Raw genomic sequence first — 17,745 nt, forward strand, 5'->3', positions numbered from 1 at the left:
TGAGCTGTAGCTGGTGGAGTTGCAGTCTGGTCAGTCAACGTGAGAAAGTGTATTTAGACCTGAACGTCTGAGGAACCGTACAACGCCACAGCTCTCAGCTGAGTTGAGGGACTGGGAGTTGATAGTTGTGGATGATTTGGAAGTGCTTAAGTAATCTGTACAGTGGGAGAAACGCTGATTGTATCTGTAGAAGGTAAACACCCAGAGATATTTAGTTAAAGCTCCCAAAATATAAACTGAATGCTGGAAATATCTGGCTGATCAGGCAGCATCTGTGAAGGAGTAAACAACATTAACTTTTCAGTTCATTGGTCTTTCATCGGAATTGGGAAAAATGAGAAAACGAGTCTGTTTTATGTCGCAAAGAAAAGCAAAGGGTGGACAGAACAAAGGAAGTGGTGTTGGATCTTCTGACAGAGAGCGATAGAGACTCATTCATCACCACTGATTGATCTGAAGGAGGGACGGACAGATGGAGATAAAGAAGAACAAAACCAAAGCGGTGCTGGAAACATGAGATGTAGATCACAGCAGGTGCGGGAAATCTGGAACAAAAGGGAATAAACTGCAGGTCTGATGGCATCTGGGGAGACAGTAAAATTGAGTTAACATTGCAGGTGAATGACTTTGCATCACAATTGACAAACAGGAAAGGCTGGTTATCTGAACATTTTGAAATCAGTCCAGATGACCCCTCAGGAAACAAAAACTTCCCCTTACAAAGTTTGTAAATCAACAAACACGCACACAAAAATCAGAGATAGAGAATAAATTTCACACAAAGTTTGTGAAAAGTAAAATAACTTTTTTGATGCCTACACAGATATGTTTTTCATTACTGATAACTATTACAGATAGACAACAACCCTGAGCCCATACTGCCTGCACGGAACTGAATACTACCCGAGTCCAGATGGAAGGTGAGGTGCTTTGCCTTGAGCTCCATTAGAACAAGTTTTTTTTAAAAATGATTTAAGGTGAATGAAATGCAAGACATGATACAAAGGGACTGGGTACCACACCAGTTTGGAGTTTAGGAGATTGGGGCGGGGGGATCTCATTGAAACCTATCGAATATTGAAAGGCCTAGGTACCATGGATCTGGAGAGGATGTTTCCTATAATGGTGGAGTCTAGGACCACAGGGCACAGCCTCAGAGAAGAGCAAGATCCACTTATAACAAAGATGAGGAATTTTTTTGATATTCGGGTCTAAAAACAGCTGACCACAAGGCAGCGCCATCTGAGTTCTTTTTGCTTCTCTCTATTTGGCAGACCTCTCTCACTGTTTGTTTCAATTTTTCCTTTGTTCTAACAACGCTTAATATAACAATTGCAAAGCAACAAGTTTTATGCCTCCTTCCTGACTTCTGAAAGATCCTTGGATTAAAACAGCAGAATCCAACAGCATGCTGGTGGAACCACAGCTAAGTCATCACGGCATTATGAACAAAGCAGCATTGACACACGGCTGTGCTGGAAAGCTAGCATCAGCACACACCCTCTGGGAACTTATGACACAGTTAAAGTGACCTCACTGCCACATGGCTTGGTATGGACTGGGCAACTGAGGCAATGTGCATTAGCTTCCTGCGAGTGCTGGGGTCAGTGATGTGACCACTCAGCATCGGCATTCAGGCAAGGGTCTGCTTCTCAGGCAGCATGAGAAAGGGAAAGCAGAGTTAGTCATTGCTAGGTTCATACAATGACAGACTGCTCAGATCCTATGGTCTCTCTCGTCACCCCCCCCCCCCAGTGAACGTGACAGAAGCTGATGTACCCCCCTTCTCGTTAACTGCATTGCTCTCCCCGCTGTAACAAGCTGACAAGTAGCTGCTGACTATGCATGTCTGAACACAAGGCCCAGAGCAGTGCTGATCCAGGCAGAAGGGCAGAGTCCTGGGAGCTGCTGGGGAACTGGCAGGCTAAATGATGACAGGTTGGTTTCTCTCCTGGGGATATCTACAATTAGGGGACATGGTTTCAGAATTATGTCTTACACATTTCAAAATAAAGTGATTTTGTTTTTCTTCTCACAAAGGTCATGAATCTCTGTTAATTCCCTATACCTGAGAGACGTAGAGGCTAACGTCAAATATGTTCAAAATGGAAAACGACAGATACAGGGTAGTTAAAGAGTATGGAGAAAGGACATGACAGTGTGTGTTGAAGGTAAAATCAATAATGATTTAACTGAATGGTGGAGCAGGGTCAAATGGCCAAAGGGAGGGTTGTTGCTTCTCATGTTCCTTCTGAACAGTGTCAGAGACCAATAAGTGTAAGGAAAGTTAGTGACAGGGAGCTGAAAACTAAGGGTTATCCTTGTTTTTAATGCATGTACACTGCAATGCCAGTTTCTCCAGTGTAGAGCAGCAAATGCATTACATTAACTGCAAGAAGAGCAGGTAAACCACTGCTTCACCCAAAAGGTTGCAGAGATCCTCAGATGCCGGCAAGTGATAGGATGAAGAGCATGTGAAAAGAGGAGTGATCACGAACAGAGAGGAGTGAACCAGGGTGCCACAGACAGAATGGCCCATTTGAATGCCAAAACAGGTTCATTCTTTCATCTCCACTGACTTCCGCTTCCTTCTCATGGGACATTCCCACATAACCTCAGGTGATGTGACAGTCACTTCCATTACGTGACCCAAACCCTCTTTTAGGTGAGGTGCTGATTCATTCACATTTCATCCCATTGTTCATTACATTTGGTTTTCCCTCTGTTGTGAGAATTACGACTGAGAAGGTGCTCAGGAAGCTTAATGGTATGAGGGTGGATAAATCTCCTGGAGCTGATGGAATGCACCCTCGGGTTCTGAAGGAAGTAGCTGGAGAGATTGCAGAGGCATTAATAATGATCTTTCAAGAATTGATGGATTCTGGCTTTGTACTGGATGACTGGAAAATTGCAAATGTTACTTCACTATTTAAGAAGGGTGGGTGGCAGCAGGAAGGAAACTATAGACCTGTTAGCCTGACATCAGTGGTTGGGAAGTTGTTGGAATCAATTGTTAGGGATGAGATTACAGAGTACCTGGAGGCACATGACAAGATAGGCCAAAGCCACCATGGTTTCCTGAAAGGAAATCCTGCCTGACTAACCTACCGCAATTTTTTTGAGGAAATTACAAGCAGAGTAGACAAAGGAGATGCAGTAGATGTGGTGTACTTGGATTTTCAGAAGGCCTTTGACAAGGTGCCGCACATGAGGCTGCTTAGCAAGATAAAAGCCCATGGAATTACAGGGAAGTTACCAGCATGCGTGGAGCATTGGCTGATCGGCAGAAAACAGAGAGAGCGAATAAAGTGATTCTATTCTGGCTGGCTGCCGGTTACCAGTGGACCACTGCTTTTTACGATGTGTGTCAATAATTTGGACTGTGGGATTAATAGATTTGTGGCTAAATTTGCCGATGATACAAAGATAGGTGGAGGAGCAGGTAGTGTTGAGGAAACAGAGAGCCTGCAGGGAGACTTAGATAGTTTAGGGGAATGGGCAAAGAAGTGGCAAATGAATGAGTGTTGGAAAGTGTAAGAACATGTACTTTGGTGGAAGAAATAAACAGGCAGACTATTATTTAGATGGGGAGAGAATTCAAAATGCAGAGATGAAAAGGGACTTAGGAGTCCTTATGCAGGATACCCTAAAGGTTAACCTCCAGATTAAGTCAGTGGTGAAGAAGGCGAATGCAATGTTGGCATTCATTTATAGACGTAGAGAATATAAGAGTAGGGATGTGATCTTGTGGCTCTGTAAGGCACTTGTGAGACCACGCTTGGGAGTATTGTGTGCAGTCTTGGGCTCCTTATTTTAGAAAGGATTACTGACATTGGAGAGGGTTCAGAGAAGATTCACGAGAATCATTCCAGGAAATGAAAGGGTTACCATATGAGGAACGTCCTGCAGCTCTTGGGCTGTATTCCTTGGAGTTCAGGAGAATGAGGGGAGATCTCATTGAAATATTCCAAATGATAAAAGGCCTGAACAGATTAGATATGGCAAAGATACTTCCCATGGTAGGGGAATCTAGGACAAGAGGGCACAACTTCAGGATTGAAGGACGTCCATTTAGAACTGAGATGCGGAGAAAATACTTCAGTCAGAAGGTGGTAAATCTGTGGAATTTGCTGCCACAAGCGGCTGTGGAGGCCAAGTCATTGAGTGCAGTTAAGGCAAAGATAGATAGGTTCTTGATTAGCCAGAGCATCAAAGGGTATGGGGAGAAGGCAGGGGAGTGGGGATGACTGGAAGAACTGGATCAGCCATGGTTGAATGGTGGAGCAGACTCAATGGGCCGAATGGCCTACTTCTGCTCCTATGTCTTATGGTTTTCTGGTCTTATGTTGTCTTCTCTGCATACTGGGTAAGTGGTTGCAGAAATCTTTCATGCAACCCACACCTCAAACTCAGGCCTTCCTACTAACTGGCATCAAATCTCCTTCTCTGGACCATCTCTCCTGACAGTGCTGCATCTAAAGCTAATGCGAGTCTGAGCAACAGTAGCTTATCCTTCCAAGCACCTTGCAAATGCTCCAGATTCAATACCAATTTCAGATATGTGTCAAAACAGTCTGGTTTTGATTCAAGGTCACATTACTTCAAGACAGCACGGAATAGGCCCTATCGGCCCACCAGGCTGCACCTCCCAGCAGCTTACCGATTCAATCCTAACCTCATCACATGACAACTCACAATCAGAAATTAGCCTATTAACCTGCTGTGGGAAGAAACTGGAGCATCTGGAGGAAACTCAAATGCAAAACAGGACAAACGTAAAAATTTTTCTTAGGGGACGCCAGAACTGAACTCTGAACTCCCGACACCCCAAGCTACGCTACAGTGGTGCCCCATTTTAATCTCCTCGCTGGCAATGCCTGTCCTGCTACATATTTCCAACATTCTTTTTTATTTCAGATTTCTAGCTGTTACTGTGTTCTCCTTCTCAGATCCAGCAAGGGCCTGTTTGTTCGCTACTCTGTTTTCACTCCTCTCCCTCTGTTTACGCCTCCTCCACCCAATCTGAATCTACACTGGGGTGGACAGGAAGGCTCTACTATTGGTAGTCAAAACTGCCCAACGCAAGCCTGGCAGCCTACTCAACATCAGGGACATACATATAGAAATGTGTTGGAAAAGTGCCAGTAACATCATGAAGGATCCCACTCACCCTGCTCATGGACTGTCTATCCCACTCCCATGGGGGAGGAGACTACTTAACATTCATGCCAGGACCAGACTCAAAAACAGTTACTTTCCCTAAGCAGCAAGGCTTTTACACGTATGTACAGGAAATGACATCAAACTATTGCGAATCTTGAACGTTTGTTCTCTCCAGCTCTCCTCCTCTGCAACTTAAAACACTTGTTTATTCAGTTTTATTGGTTCTGATGAAAGATCGTTAACGTTAAATGTTAACTATTTCTCTCTCCGCAGACTCTGCTTGACCTGCTAAGTATTTCCAGCAATTTCTGCTAATATTTCATTCCTCAGTGTTTTTGAATTTTGTTAAAACTGCATCTTGTTTTAAACCCCAGTTAAACTCCAGTAAGGGAGAAAAGAGTTAGAAAGACTGAGCAACACACACAAAATGCTGGAGGGACTCAGCAGGCCAGGCAGCATCTATGGAAAAGAGTACAGTCGACATTTTGGCCCGATATGATTTCCAGCATCTGTAGGTTTTCTCGTTTGTCATTAGGAAGACTGAGTTTTCTTTTAAAAAAGAAAACAAGTCTTGCGCAAAACACAATTACTGTGACGATACAGTTTCAAGTTCCCTTGAGCAGCGTTTTATTCTCCACCTGCCTTCGATATATCTAGACCTAAAATGTTGAGAGTGAGTATCTTACACTGATGAATTAATTCCTCAGAAACAACATTCAAACAGCTTCAGAACACAGCCTTAACAGCAAGATGAGCATGACGTTCCACTGAGCAGACTGGTGACAAACATTACAACCAATTGCAGAACCTACCACTGTTTCCTGAAGTTGGGGAGGGAGGTGGAGTTGCAGCTGTAACACTGTTTTTATCCCAAATGGTCTCTAAAATACCTGAAAAGAGAAACATAACTGAGAAATTCTAACACTTGGATGTTGAGTTTATTCATAAGCATTAACTAGTGCCCAAAATTACCTTAATGTTGAATTTCAGATGAAGACTTACAAGCAGCGAAAGCATAGAACAGTAACAAAGTGAGTAACCATCACTTTTGATTTGGCTGTTCAACCTTCAAATTAGTGCTGACCGGGGTGGGGGGGGGGGTGGTTAGTGCTTTCTTTCACAAGATCTCTGGCAAATAATTTAATTTTAATGGCAACAGTGCCATTAACTCCAACACTCCAGTCCTACTGGATTTAGGCTACTTCCCGATAAAAAGCAGGTCCAGTTCTGTAACTCCGATTGTGTGACATATTCTCACATTCACATTGTATGGTTCAAATACCAGAAATCACTACTGATGGGACAGCTGGACAACAACATTCACTGACAGACACTTGTCACAACACGCAATGAAAAGTTTAGGAAGGTGGTGAATGTTGGTAGCTCGGGTTGAGAGGTTTGATGTTGCTGTGTTCACCGAGCTTGGCCATTAACTTGCAGACGTTTTATCACCAGTCGAGGTGACATCCTCAGTGCGCAGTTGTTGGTGTTTCTCTCTCGGAGTGCTCGCACTTATATATACTCCTGTTCACTTGCTCAGTCCTGACTGACTACCCCTTCAGTTGATCTTGGAATTCTATTGGCTCGCATTTCTTTGGCTCCAAGGGGTTTGTCTATTTCGATATGCCTGTTTATGAAATTAACAGAAGAGAACCATGCTTCTAAATATTTTCATGCCTGCTTTGTGTGTGCTTGTGCCAAAACCTCCGCAGTGTCTCAGTTAAAGTAGTGTCCTTCTTGGTCTTTGTGTACCGAGATCAGCGACAATGGATCACGTCTCCGAATCGCCAGTTTGTGCTCACATAAATTAATTGAGAGTTGACGTCCTGTCTAGCCCACATAGCTCTCCTTGCAGTCCCTACAGATGACCCTGTACAGCACATCGCTTTTGTTGGTTGTCTTTACTGGTACCTTGGCTCTTGAGATAAGCTTCCTTAAAATCGCTGTTGGTTTCTGAGCAATTGTGATGCCGTGAGGTTCAAGCAGTCAAGTTGTCATTTTGGATATAATCTTGACGTAGTGCAAAGTCACATGTTTCAATGCATGTTGAGTAAAGTTTGTGCAACTTTCCCTCCTTAGTAACCACCCCCTGATGAAATTCAATGGGTAAACATTGTTCTGGAGCACTTTTGCTTTATTCAACTGCAGAATGACGACAACAGAGTGAAGGGGGAAGACGACAGCAGTGCGAGTGAGAACCGTACCTACTGGTCCATCAGAAAAGGAAGTGTGTGACTGCGAGCATGTGCAAGAGAGCAGGAGAGCATGTAAGAGTGAGGGAGTATGGAAACTAGTTCTGCCCTTCATAGGAACAAACTTACGGATACACATCAGACTGCTGACTTTAGAGCCGTTTGTATTTAGGGGTGTCCACAAGTTGGGCATTTGCAACCCAGAATGGCCTGTACTAGAATGGTTAGTAGAAAGTCACCATGAAACAGTAATCAAATCCTTTTTACTTTACCAAGTCTTGTGATGAATGCTGATTCAGCATTTCACAAAAGGGCCACTGACATACTGCTGGCAAACGCATTTCACATTGCGCATATCTTTGTTGAGGTTGCTAAATGGATCAGTACAAATGGACACAGCCAAAGTAGCTGCAGCAAGAGGAAACCTTTCACCGCATCTTGATTCTGGCACTGCCTCCATAAAGATCTGTTTAACTTCAAAACACTCAGAAGAACGTTGCAAAATAGGAAGTTAATTGAATGTGAGAGGAAAACCACACGTGACCACCGTGAAAGAAAATGTGTTTACAGTTAGAGCAATACAAGACAGATACAGGCCCTTTGGCCTGACGAGTCCATGCTTAAAAGTTACAAGACCAATACCAGTAATTTGGAAAAGGATGATTTGAAATACAGAGTCAGCACATTACATATACAGAAATAATCCACATGGCCCATTGAATCTACGTCAATCATTATGGCTACTAATGCCTCTTACTGTTCCTGCCTTCACCTCCTCCTCTGGCAACTCATTTTAGAACATCGAACATAGAATAGTACAGCACAGTACAGGCCCTTTGGCCCACAATGTTGTGCCGACCCTCAAACCCTGCCTCCCTTATAACACCCCACCTTAAATTCCTCCATATACCTGTCTAGTAGTCTCTTAAACTTCACTAGTGTATCTGCCTCCACCACTGACTCAGGCAGTGCATTCCATACACAAACCACTTTCTGAGTAAAAAACCTTCCTCTAATATCCCCCTTGAACTTCCCACCCCTCACCTTAAAGCCATGTCCTCTTGTATTGAGCAGTGGTGCCCTGGGGAAGAGGCTCTGGCTATCCACTCTATCTATTCCTCTTATTATCTTATACAGCTCTATCATGTCTCCTCTCATCCTCCTTCTCTCCAAAGAGTAAAGCCCTAGCTCCCTTAATCTCTGATCATAATGCATACTTTCTAAGCCAAGCAGCATCCTGGTAAATCTCCTCTGTACCCTTTCCAATGCTTCCACATCCTTCCTATAGTGAGGTAACCAGAACTGGGCACAGTACTCCAAGTGTGGCCTAACCAGAGTTTTATAGAGCTGCATCATTACATCGCGACTCTTAAACTCTATCCCTTGACTTATGAAAGTTAACACCCCATAAGCTTTCTTAACTATCCTATCCACCTGTGAGGCAACTTTCAGGGATCTGTAGACATGTACCCCCAGATCCCTCTGCTCCTCCACACTACCAAGTATCCTGCCATTTACTTTGTACTCTGCCTTGGAGTTTGTCCTTCCAAAGTGTACCACCTCACACCGGGTTGAACTCCATCTGCCACTTCTCAGCCCACTTCTGCATCCTATCAATGTCTCTCTGCAATCTTTGACAATCCTCTACACTATCTACAACACCACCAACCGTTGTGTCGTCTGCAAACTTGCCAACCCACCCTTCTACCCCCAGATCCAGGTCGTTAATAAAAATCATGATAAGTAGAGGTCCCAGAACAGATCCTTGTGGGACATCACTAGTCACAATCCTCCAATCTGAATGTACTCCCTCCACCACCACCCTCTGCCTTCTGCAGGCAAGCTAATTCTGAATCCACCTGGCCAAACTTCCCTGGATCCCATGCCTTCTGACTTTCTGAATAGGCCTACCATGTGGAACCTTGTCAAATGCCTTACTAAAATCCATATAGATCACATCCAGTGCACTACCCTCATCTATATGTCTGGTCACCTCCTCAAAGAACTTTATCAGGCTTGTTAGAAACGATCTGCCCTTCACAAAGCCATACTGACTGTCCCTGATCAGACCATGATTCTCTAAATGCTCATAGATCCTCTCTCTAAGAATCTTTTCCAACAGCTTTCCCACCACAGACGTAAGGCTCACTGGTCTATAATTACCCAGACTATCCCTACTACCTTTTTTGAACAAGGGGACAACATTTTCCTCCCTCCAATCCTCCGGTACCATTCCTGTGGACAACGAGGACATAAAGATCCTAGCCAGAGGCTCAGCAATCTCTTCCCTCGCCTCATGGAGCAGCCTGGGGAATATTCCGTCAGGCTCCGGGAACTTATCCGTCCTAATGTATTTTAGCAACTCCAACACCTCTTCTCCCTTAATATCAACATGCTCCAGAACATCAACCTCACTCATATTGTCCTCACCATCATCAAGTTCCCTCTCATTGGTGAATACCGAAGAGAAGTATTCATTGAGGACCTCGCTCGCTTCCACAGCCTCCAGGCACATCTTCCCACCTTTATCTCTAATCGGTCCTACCTTCACTCCTGTCATCCTTTTTTTCTTCACATAATTGAAGAATGCCTTGGGGTTTTCCTTTACCCTTTTGATATTTTTGATATCAACTCTTCTTTGTGTGAACAGTTTACCTTTCCAATTGCCTTTAAACCTCCTCCCTCTCACCTCAAATCTATGCCATCTAGTTTTAGACATGCTTCCCACTTTGGCTATTGATCCTGTCCATGCCTCTCATTATTTCAATATACCTCTTATCAGGTCACCTCTTAGCCTTCTATGGCTAAAGGAAAACAGTGCCAGTTCAAGTTTATTATCACCTGACTGTACATATATACAGCACAATGAAACATTCAGCAGGACCACCGTGTACCCACAAAATATATCACGCACACCAGATAAACTCAAATATTACCACAAATAAGTTGATAAAGATAACTCAAAGTGCATGTGGTGCATAGCACAGGTAAACAGTAAACAGCTCGCTGTCCGAGTGACAAAATCTCAGTGGTGGCAGGGTATTCATTAGTCTCACAGCCTGAGGGAAGAAGCTGTTACCCAGTCTGACAGTCCTAGTCCTGATGCTCCTGTACCACCCTCTTTCCAGTAGGGGGTCAAAGACTGTGGGATGAGTGGTAGGGATCCTCAACAATGCTTCAGGCACTTTGTTTGCAAAACTCCTGGTAAATGTCACAAATAGGGGGAGGTAGACCCCAGTGATCCTCTTGGCAGTTTTTACTGTCCTCCGTAGGGTCTTGCAACTGCCTTACCACTTAATGATGTAGCCAAACAGGATATTCTCAACCATGCTCCCATAGAAAGTTTTTAGAATGGGGACAAGAGTCTTGCACGCCTCAGACACAGCCTATCCAATCTTCCCTTGTATCTCTAGCTCTCCAATTCAGGTAACATCCCCATGGGTGTTATCTGCACGCTCTCTAGCTTAATCATATCTTCCATGTAGTGTAGCAACCAGAAATATATCATGTTGCATTAGAATTTAAGTTAAACTCCATCTGTCATTCCCTTGCCCAGACGATCAGTATTCTGTTGCAACCTTAGACAACCTTCTCCACTACCCCAATAGAAACATAGAAAATAGGTGCAGGAGTAGGCCATTTGGCCCTTCGAGCCTGCACCACCATTTAGTACGATCATGGCTGATCATCCAACTCAGAACCCTGTACCTGCCTTCTCTCCATATCCTCTGATCCTTTTAGCCACAAGGGCCATATCTAACTCCCTCTTAAATATAGCCAATGAACTGGCCTCAACTGTTTCCTGTGGCAGAGAATTCCACAGATTCACCACCCTCTGTGTGAAGAAGTTTTTCCTCATCTCGGTCCTAAAAGGCTTCCCCTTTATCCTCAAACTGTGACCCCTCGCTCTGGACTTCCCCAACATCAGGAACAATCTTCCTGCATCTAGCCTGTCCAATCCCGTTAGGATTTTATACGTTTCAATAAGATCCACCCTCAATCTTCTAAATTCCAACGAGTACAAGCCCAGTTCATCCAGTCTTTCTTCATACGAAAGTCCTGCCATCCCAGGAATCAATCTGGTGAACCTTCTTTGTACTCCCTCTATGGCAAGAATGTCTTTCCTCAGATTAGGGGACCAAAAGTGCACACAATACTCTAGGTGTGGTCTCTAATATCAAGTCTCGTGTAGCACAAAGACAAGAAAATCCAAGGAACACACCCAAAATGGTGGAAGAACTCAGCAGGTCAGGCAGCATCTGATGAAGGGTCTCTGCCTAAAACATTGAATGTTTCGTCTTTTCATAGATGCACTTGGCCTGCTGAGTTCCTCCAGCGTTTTGTGTGTGTTACCAAGTCTTGCATCCTCTACAGACTTACTAACCATGCCACTTACATTCTCACCCAGGTCACTAATTTATCTGAGAAACAACAGGGGCACCAGCAGCGATCCCTGTGGCACATCACTGGGAATATTGTTCCAATTTGAGGAACAACCCTCCTCAATCACCACACCAATTTTGCATCCAATTAGCAGATTTACCCTGGAAACCATGTGTCTTAACCTCCTGGACCAGCCTACAACATGGGACCTTATCAAAGACTTCACTAAGGTTTGTGAAGACAACATCTACCACCTTTCCCTCATTAATCCCTTAATGTGCAGAAAACTCATTCCAGAGATAAAATTTTCAAGACAAAGCCATGCTGACTATCCATAATCAGTCCTTGCTTTTCAAAATGCAATTCAATCCTGTCCTTCAGAATCTAATAACTTTCCCACCACAGAGAGAAAGCTCAATAGCCTGCAGTTCCCTGGCTTTTCCGCTGCCCTTAAAGGCACAATTTTCCCGGCCTTCCAGTACCAATGATGGTACAAAATAATTTCTGCTAGGTGCAGCAATCTCTTCCCTTGCTTCCATAATATGTAAGATACGCCTGATCAAACAGTGGGGATTTATCCAGCTTTACGTGTTTCAGGACCTCCAACATCTCCTCCTCTGTAACGCCGATATGCTCCGGATTATCTCTCTCCCATCCCCTGGGCGCACTAGCTTCCATGTCTTTCTTGACGGTAAATGCAGAGAAGTATTCAATTGAGTCTTGAACCAGAGAGGATAATTTCACTCAACTTCACTCACCCCATCACCGAACTGTTCCCACAACCTATGGCCTCACTTTCAAGGACTCTTTCTCTCATGTTCTCAATACTTATTGCTTATTTATTCTTTGTCTTATTATTATTATTTTTATTTCTTTGTACGTTTTGTGAATGCCTGCAAAAATAAGAATCTGAGGTTTGTATACGGTGACATACACATCCTTTGATAATATATTTACTCTGAACTTCAAGATTTTGCCCATCTTCCACACACACAGACACATGCACAACCACAATGATGCTTAAAGAGACCTATCTTCTCCCTAGCTACTCATTATAATTATAGAATCTTCAAGGAAAATCGTTTATTTTATCTACCAGGGATATCCTGTCGCTGGTCCCTTTTTGTCCCCCTAGTTTCCTTAAGTATACTCCTATACCCCTTACTCAAAGGGACTTCCAAACACAGGTGTCATTTGAAACATTCACCAATGTGGTATTTCTGAAGTCTGCTCTGACTTGCGATGAGAAATAGGAGCAGCAGAAAACCAATCTGCTCTGAGTCTGCTCTGCCTAGTGATCCGACGTGTGTCTCAACCATTCACCCTCCTCCACTCGATTCATCCAAGTCATTAAGACAGATGATAAACTGCACTAGTCCCTGTGGTACCCATGAGTTATTGGTTCCAAAACCGGAGGAAACCCATTTACCCCAGTTCTCTTGCCTGTAGTTAGCTATTCACCTCTCTATGCCAATATTGGATGCCTAACTCTCATCTCCCCAAACAGATCCTTTCTTCTCTGTTGAAGGAAGGTCAGTGAGCCCCTGATAGGCAAAAGAAACACTTCAGTGATAACATCAGAATCAGCCTGATTAAATTCAACATTACATCTAAAAACTAGGAAGTCCTACACTTAATAGATGCACTGGAGGAAATATGTTCAAGAGGGAGCTGCACGATATGAGATCGACCTCCACTGTGCTGCAGAGAACAAGCAGCAGCTGCAAAAGAATGAACAACCAGAAGACCTGTCCTCTAACCACAGCCACCATTCACATTTGCCCAAACTGCACCGGAAAAGATTGATCCTGGATTGCCTCTAGAGCCACCCGAGGACCCATCAATAAGAGAGCATCATACTCAACTCGAGTGATTGCACAACTACTACTGTGCCAATACAGTACCCCCAATGCCATGGTTTCTTGTTCAGCAACCTTCATGCACCAGCCAGTGAACACCTTGTAGAAACCCAAAAACACATCATCTATGAATTCCACCCCCCATCCTCCCAGTCAGTTTTACCCTCAGAGAGCTCAAAGAAATTTGTGGAACATGATTTTCTTCTCATCAGATCATGCTGATCCTGTTTGACTGTCTAGTGATTTCCTTGTCCCTCCATCACCTCCTTAATAACAAGGTTCCAACAGTTTCCAAATGATGCGTTAAGCTAACCTGACTACAGTTCCTTGTCTCCTTCTCCCAGCTCTCGAGTAATGAAATTAGATTTGCAGGTTTTGGATCATCTAGACCAGGGCTTCCCAACCTGGGGACAATGCACCCCTCGGTTAATGGTAAGGGTCCATGATATAAAAAAGTTTGGGTACCTCTGTTCCATAATCTTGAACATTTTAGTAGGCAACAACCGATGAATCCGCTATCTCTCAAGCCACTTCCTCCGAAGCCCTACACTACATAATGATCTGTTCAAAATGTTAAAATCATCAACCATACAAAAACGTAGCTTGTGTAATAAGGAAAATATTAATCACTCTGTTGATATTCAGTTACTACTGATTCAGCAGAGTAACAGTTAATAGGTGTGCATCTGAATAGAGTTCTATTGATTCAGTAATAGAGAGGGTTAACTGCACAGCAGAGCACAGACAGCTCAAGAGTGAAAGAAATCAGAGCACCAAGGAACTCGGAAAGGAGAAGTGCAGAAACCTTGGAAAGAACAGAAGATTATGGCCAGGCCCTGGTGAGACTTCAAACCAAGGGTGCAACTTGGAAGAATGCAGCACTGACTGTGTTCCAATAATCACAAGTGACTGAGGCGAGCAGATGTTTTGGAGAAGACCAGTTTATACAGAATGGAAGGTAAGAGCCCAGCCCGAAATGTGCCAGAATATTCCAGTGTGGAAGTAATTGAGACCAGGAGGTGGGTTTCAGTGCCAGAACAGGATGGGGCAGATGAAGATTACATTATCAGCAGATTGTTGGAACCGCTTCCCAACAGTAAGGGGTCCACACTGTGTCGGCAGTTATTAGTCACAAGAACATAGAAATAGGAAGAAGTTCTTCAGCCTTCAGTTGCCCTTCCCCATTAGATAAATCTCGGCTACTTTTTTTTCAGAACCTTGGATATCCTAACTACTGAAACTTTATTAATGTTAGGACTGAAAACATCAATTTTTCCGGTACCCATGGCCTCACTGGGGTGGTGGTGTTTTATATTTCTACTCAATTTTGAAAAAGCTTTGTGAATCTCTGAGTCTAAGCAAACCAGAGAATTTTTAAAAAATAAGAAAGGAACAAGAGTATCTCACTGAATTTCCTGCCAGTTTTGCACAAACCAGAATTGACTTATTGTTTACAGTTCCATCTATCACCACTTTGAATGTGTATTCAATAACTTCGACTCAAGAGTTCTGCGGGTAGAGAATACCAAAGGTTCTCAACCAATGAAGAAATTCCTCGACCTTAGTGCTGATCCCCAACTCTGAAACCATATCCTGGATTCAATGTGCTCAACCTTTCATCATTTGCTAAGATTGCGAGACTTCCCTGAACTGCCTTCAATGGAAGTTAAAAAAGTTAAGGTCTGTCCTGAGCATAATAGGCTCATCAGGCCGGTGCTTATGCCGGTTTCCATGGCGTGAAGTGACTGAGAGTAGGAGACTACCCCCCCCCCCCCCGGATAGGATGCCAGTCTATCATGAGGTTAACCCCCAGCATTTTGAAGAACACTCCATAATTACAAGTAGGTTATTGTACAGGTGTGCAATGATTCAGCCCATACCTGTTCTCGCAAGACCTGAATTACAAATGAACTTCTCTACTCTATTAACACAGACCTGAACTACAAATGTACCTCTCCACTGTAGTAGCACAGACCTGAACTACTTTACTTTTATTAAAGGTACAGACAGTAACAGGCACTTCCAGCCCAACAAGGACATACTGTCCAATTACACCCATGTGACCAATTAACCTATTAACCCTGTCTTTGGAATATGGGAGGAAACCAGAGCACCTGGAGGAAACCCACACATTCATAGGGAGAACATACAAACTCCCTACAGAGAGCAGCTGAAATTGAATCTGGGTCTTTAACATTGTAATAGTGCTACGCTACTGTGCTGCCCCAAGATTATTCTACCTGGTGGATAAAACAAATTTTTCCTCAGATCAGCTTTGGTCACCTTCTCTCTGTATCACCAACCCTTGAGCAATCTACCAAGGGAAACATCTTCATTCTCCCTTTACCATCGATTTGTTTTTTTGATGGGTAACTGATGACTGGCATGAACAAGATGGGCCAAAGGGCCTGTCTGCGTGCTATATGACTCTACAAGACATTGGTCACACTGGCCATTCAGACAAACCCTTCTCCTTACTTTCCTGTATATCCCGAACTTATTCACTTTCAAAATGCCCATCATTTCCATCCACACTCATTGAAATCTCCTGCCATTGCCTGATGAACCATTAATTCCCAGTATCATCCTCCGAGAGACTGGTGCCTGCTCGCTCCCCCATTTTCATTGCAAAAGCTCTTGTTATCTGCTTTATAAATAATTCTGCTAGTTTATGGCCATATTCCTTGATGTTGAGGTAAAAGTGAAGAAAAATATAAAATGCTTTTATTACAACTCGCAACTCATTGACTTGCGTACTAAGGAGAACAATCACATCTCTACTATTCCATGCAAGGGATCCAAAAAAAAACAATGAGAAGTAGTAGTAGATGATTTTCTTGGTTGCAATCAATGATTCTATTACATGGGGGTAAAGTGAAATACAGCGGATTCTGATTAATTGGGCCATCAGTTAATCATGACAGCCTCTCATTTAGGCCAAATATTAAAGAACAAAAACTAATTGAGAAAATCGCTGGGATTCCTTTTGTTTATTTGGGACACTATGCTGCTTAATTGGGACAGGAAACTATTGCTGAATAGCTTCTAACTAGCATCAGTCGCGCGTAATTATATGGCTGTTAGATACTACATTGTGTCAAGATCTCTGAGGATCTAACCTGGTCCCAACATATCAATGTAGTTATAAAGAAGGCTAGACAGCGCCTATACTTTATTAGGAGTTTGAAGAGATTTGGCATGTCAACAAATACACCCAAAAACTTTTATAGTTGTACCATGGAGAGCATTCTGACAGGCTGCATCACTGTCTGGTATGGAGGGGCTACTGCACAGGACCAAAAGAAGCTGCAGAGGGTTGTAAATCTAGTCAGCTCCATCTTGAGCACTAGCCTACAAAGTACCCAGGACATCTTTAGGGAGCGGTGTCTCAGAAAGGCAGCATCCATTATTAAGGACCTCCAGCACCCAGGGCATGCCCTTTTCTCACTGTTACCATCAGGTAGGAGGTACAGAAGCCTGAAGGCACACACTCAGTGATTCAGGAACAGCTTCTTTCCCTCTGCCATCCGATTCCTAAATGGACATTGAATCTTTGGACACTACCTCACTTTTTAAAAAAATATGCAGTACTTCTGTTTTTGCACGTTTTAAAAAATCTATTAATATAAGTAATTGATTTACTTGTTTATTTATTATTTTTAAAATTTTATTTATTATTAATTTTTCCCTCTCTGCTAGATTATTTATTGCATTGAACTGCTGCCGCTAAAGTTAACAAAATTTCATGTCACATGCCGGTGATAATAAACCTGATTCTGATTTTGAATCTGCTTAGAGTGAACAATTTTTAAAATAGCGTCAGTTGTGTGTGTCTGTGTTCAAAAAGCAGCAAGTTTTGTCACTGATAGTTGGCAAGAAATAATTTAGAACTGTTATGGTCACTGCAGTTTCAAGCATTCAGGCCTGGAAATGCCAGGAACAGCCAATGGTGAAAATGAAATGATTTCGCTACTTCAACAAGTTAGGACCTACAAAAAATTTGAAGATCATGACAATTACCTTGAATTTTACAATGAAAATGAAAATTTGGAGAATGCAATTGCCGAAAAGATTGCATGAAGACGGTTCATTATCTACACTAGATGTCTGTGCTGAATTTGTTCATTTACAGTCAAACAAAAGAACAA

General features: G+C 43.1%; 1 protein-coding gene across 1 annotated transcript in view; it reads right to left on the reverse strand.

Annotated features, from left to right (window-relative positions):
- xpo6 (exportin 6) overlaps positions 1 to 17,745 on the reverse strand; it is a 160,590-nt gene that overhangs the window by 72,306 nt on the left and 70,539 nt on the right. The window contains exon 6 of the mRNA XM_063059477.1: positions 5,976 to 6,053. Within this exon, the coding sequence (XP_062915547.1) occupies positions 5,976 to 6,053 (78 nt within the window). The remainder of the gene's footprint in view (positions 1 to 5,975; positions 6,054 to 17,745) is intronic.

Source organism: Mobula hypostoma, chromosome 9 (genome assembly GCF_963921235.1).
Source record: "Mobula hypostoma chromosome 9, sMobHyp1.1, whole genome shotgun sequence".
NCBI lineage: Eukaryota > Metazoa > Chordata > Chondrichthyes > Myliobatiformes > Myliobatidae > Mobula > Mobula hypostoma.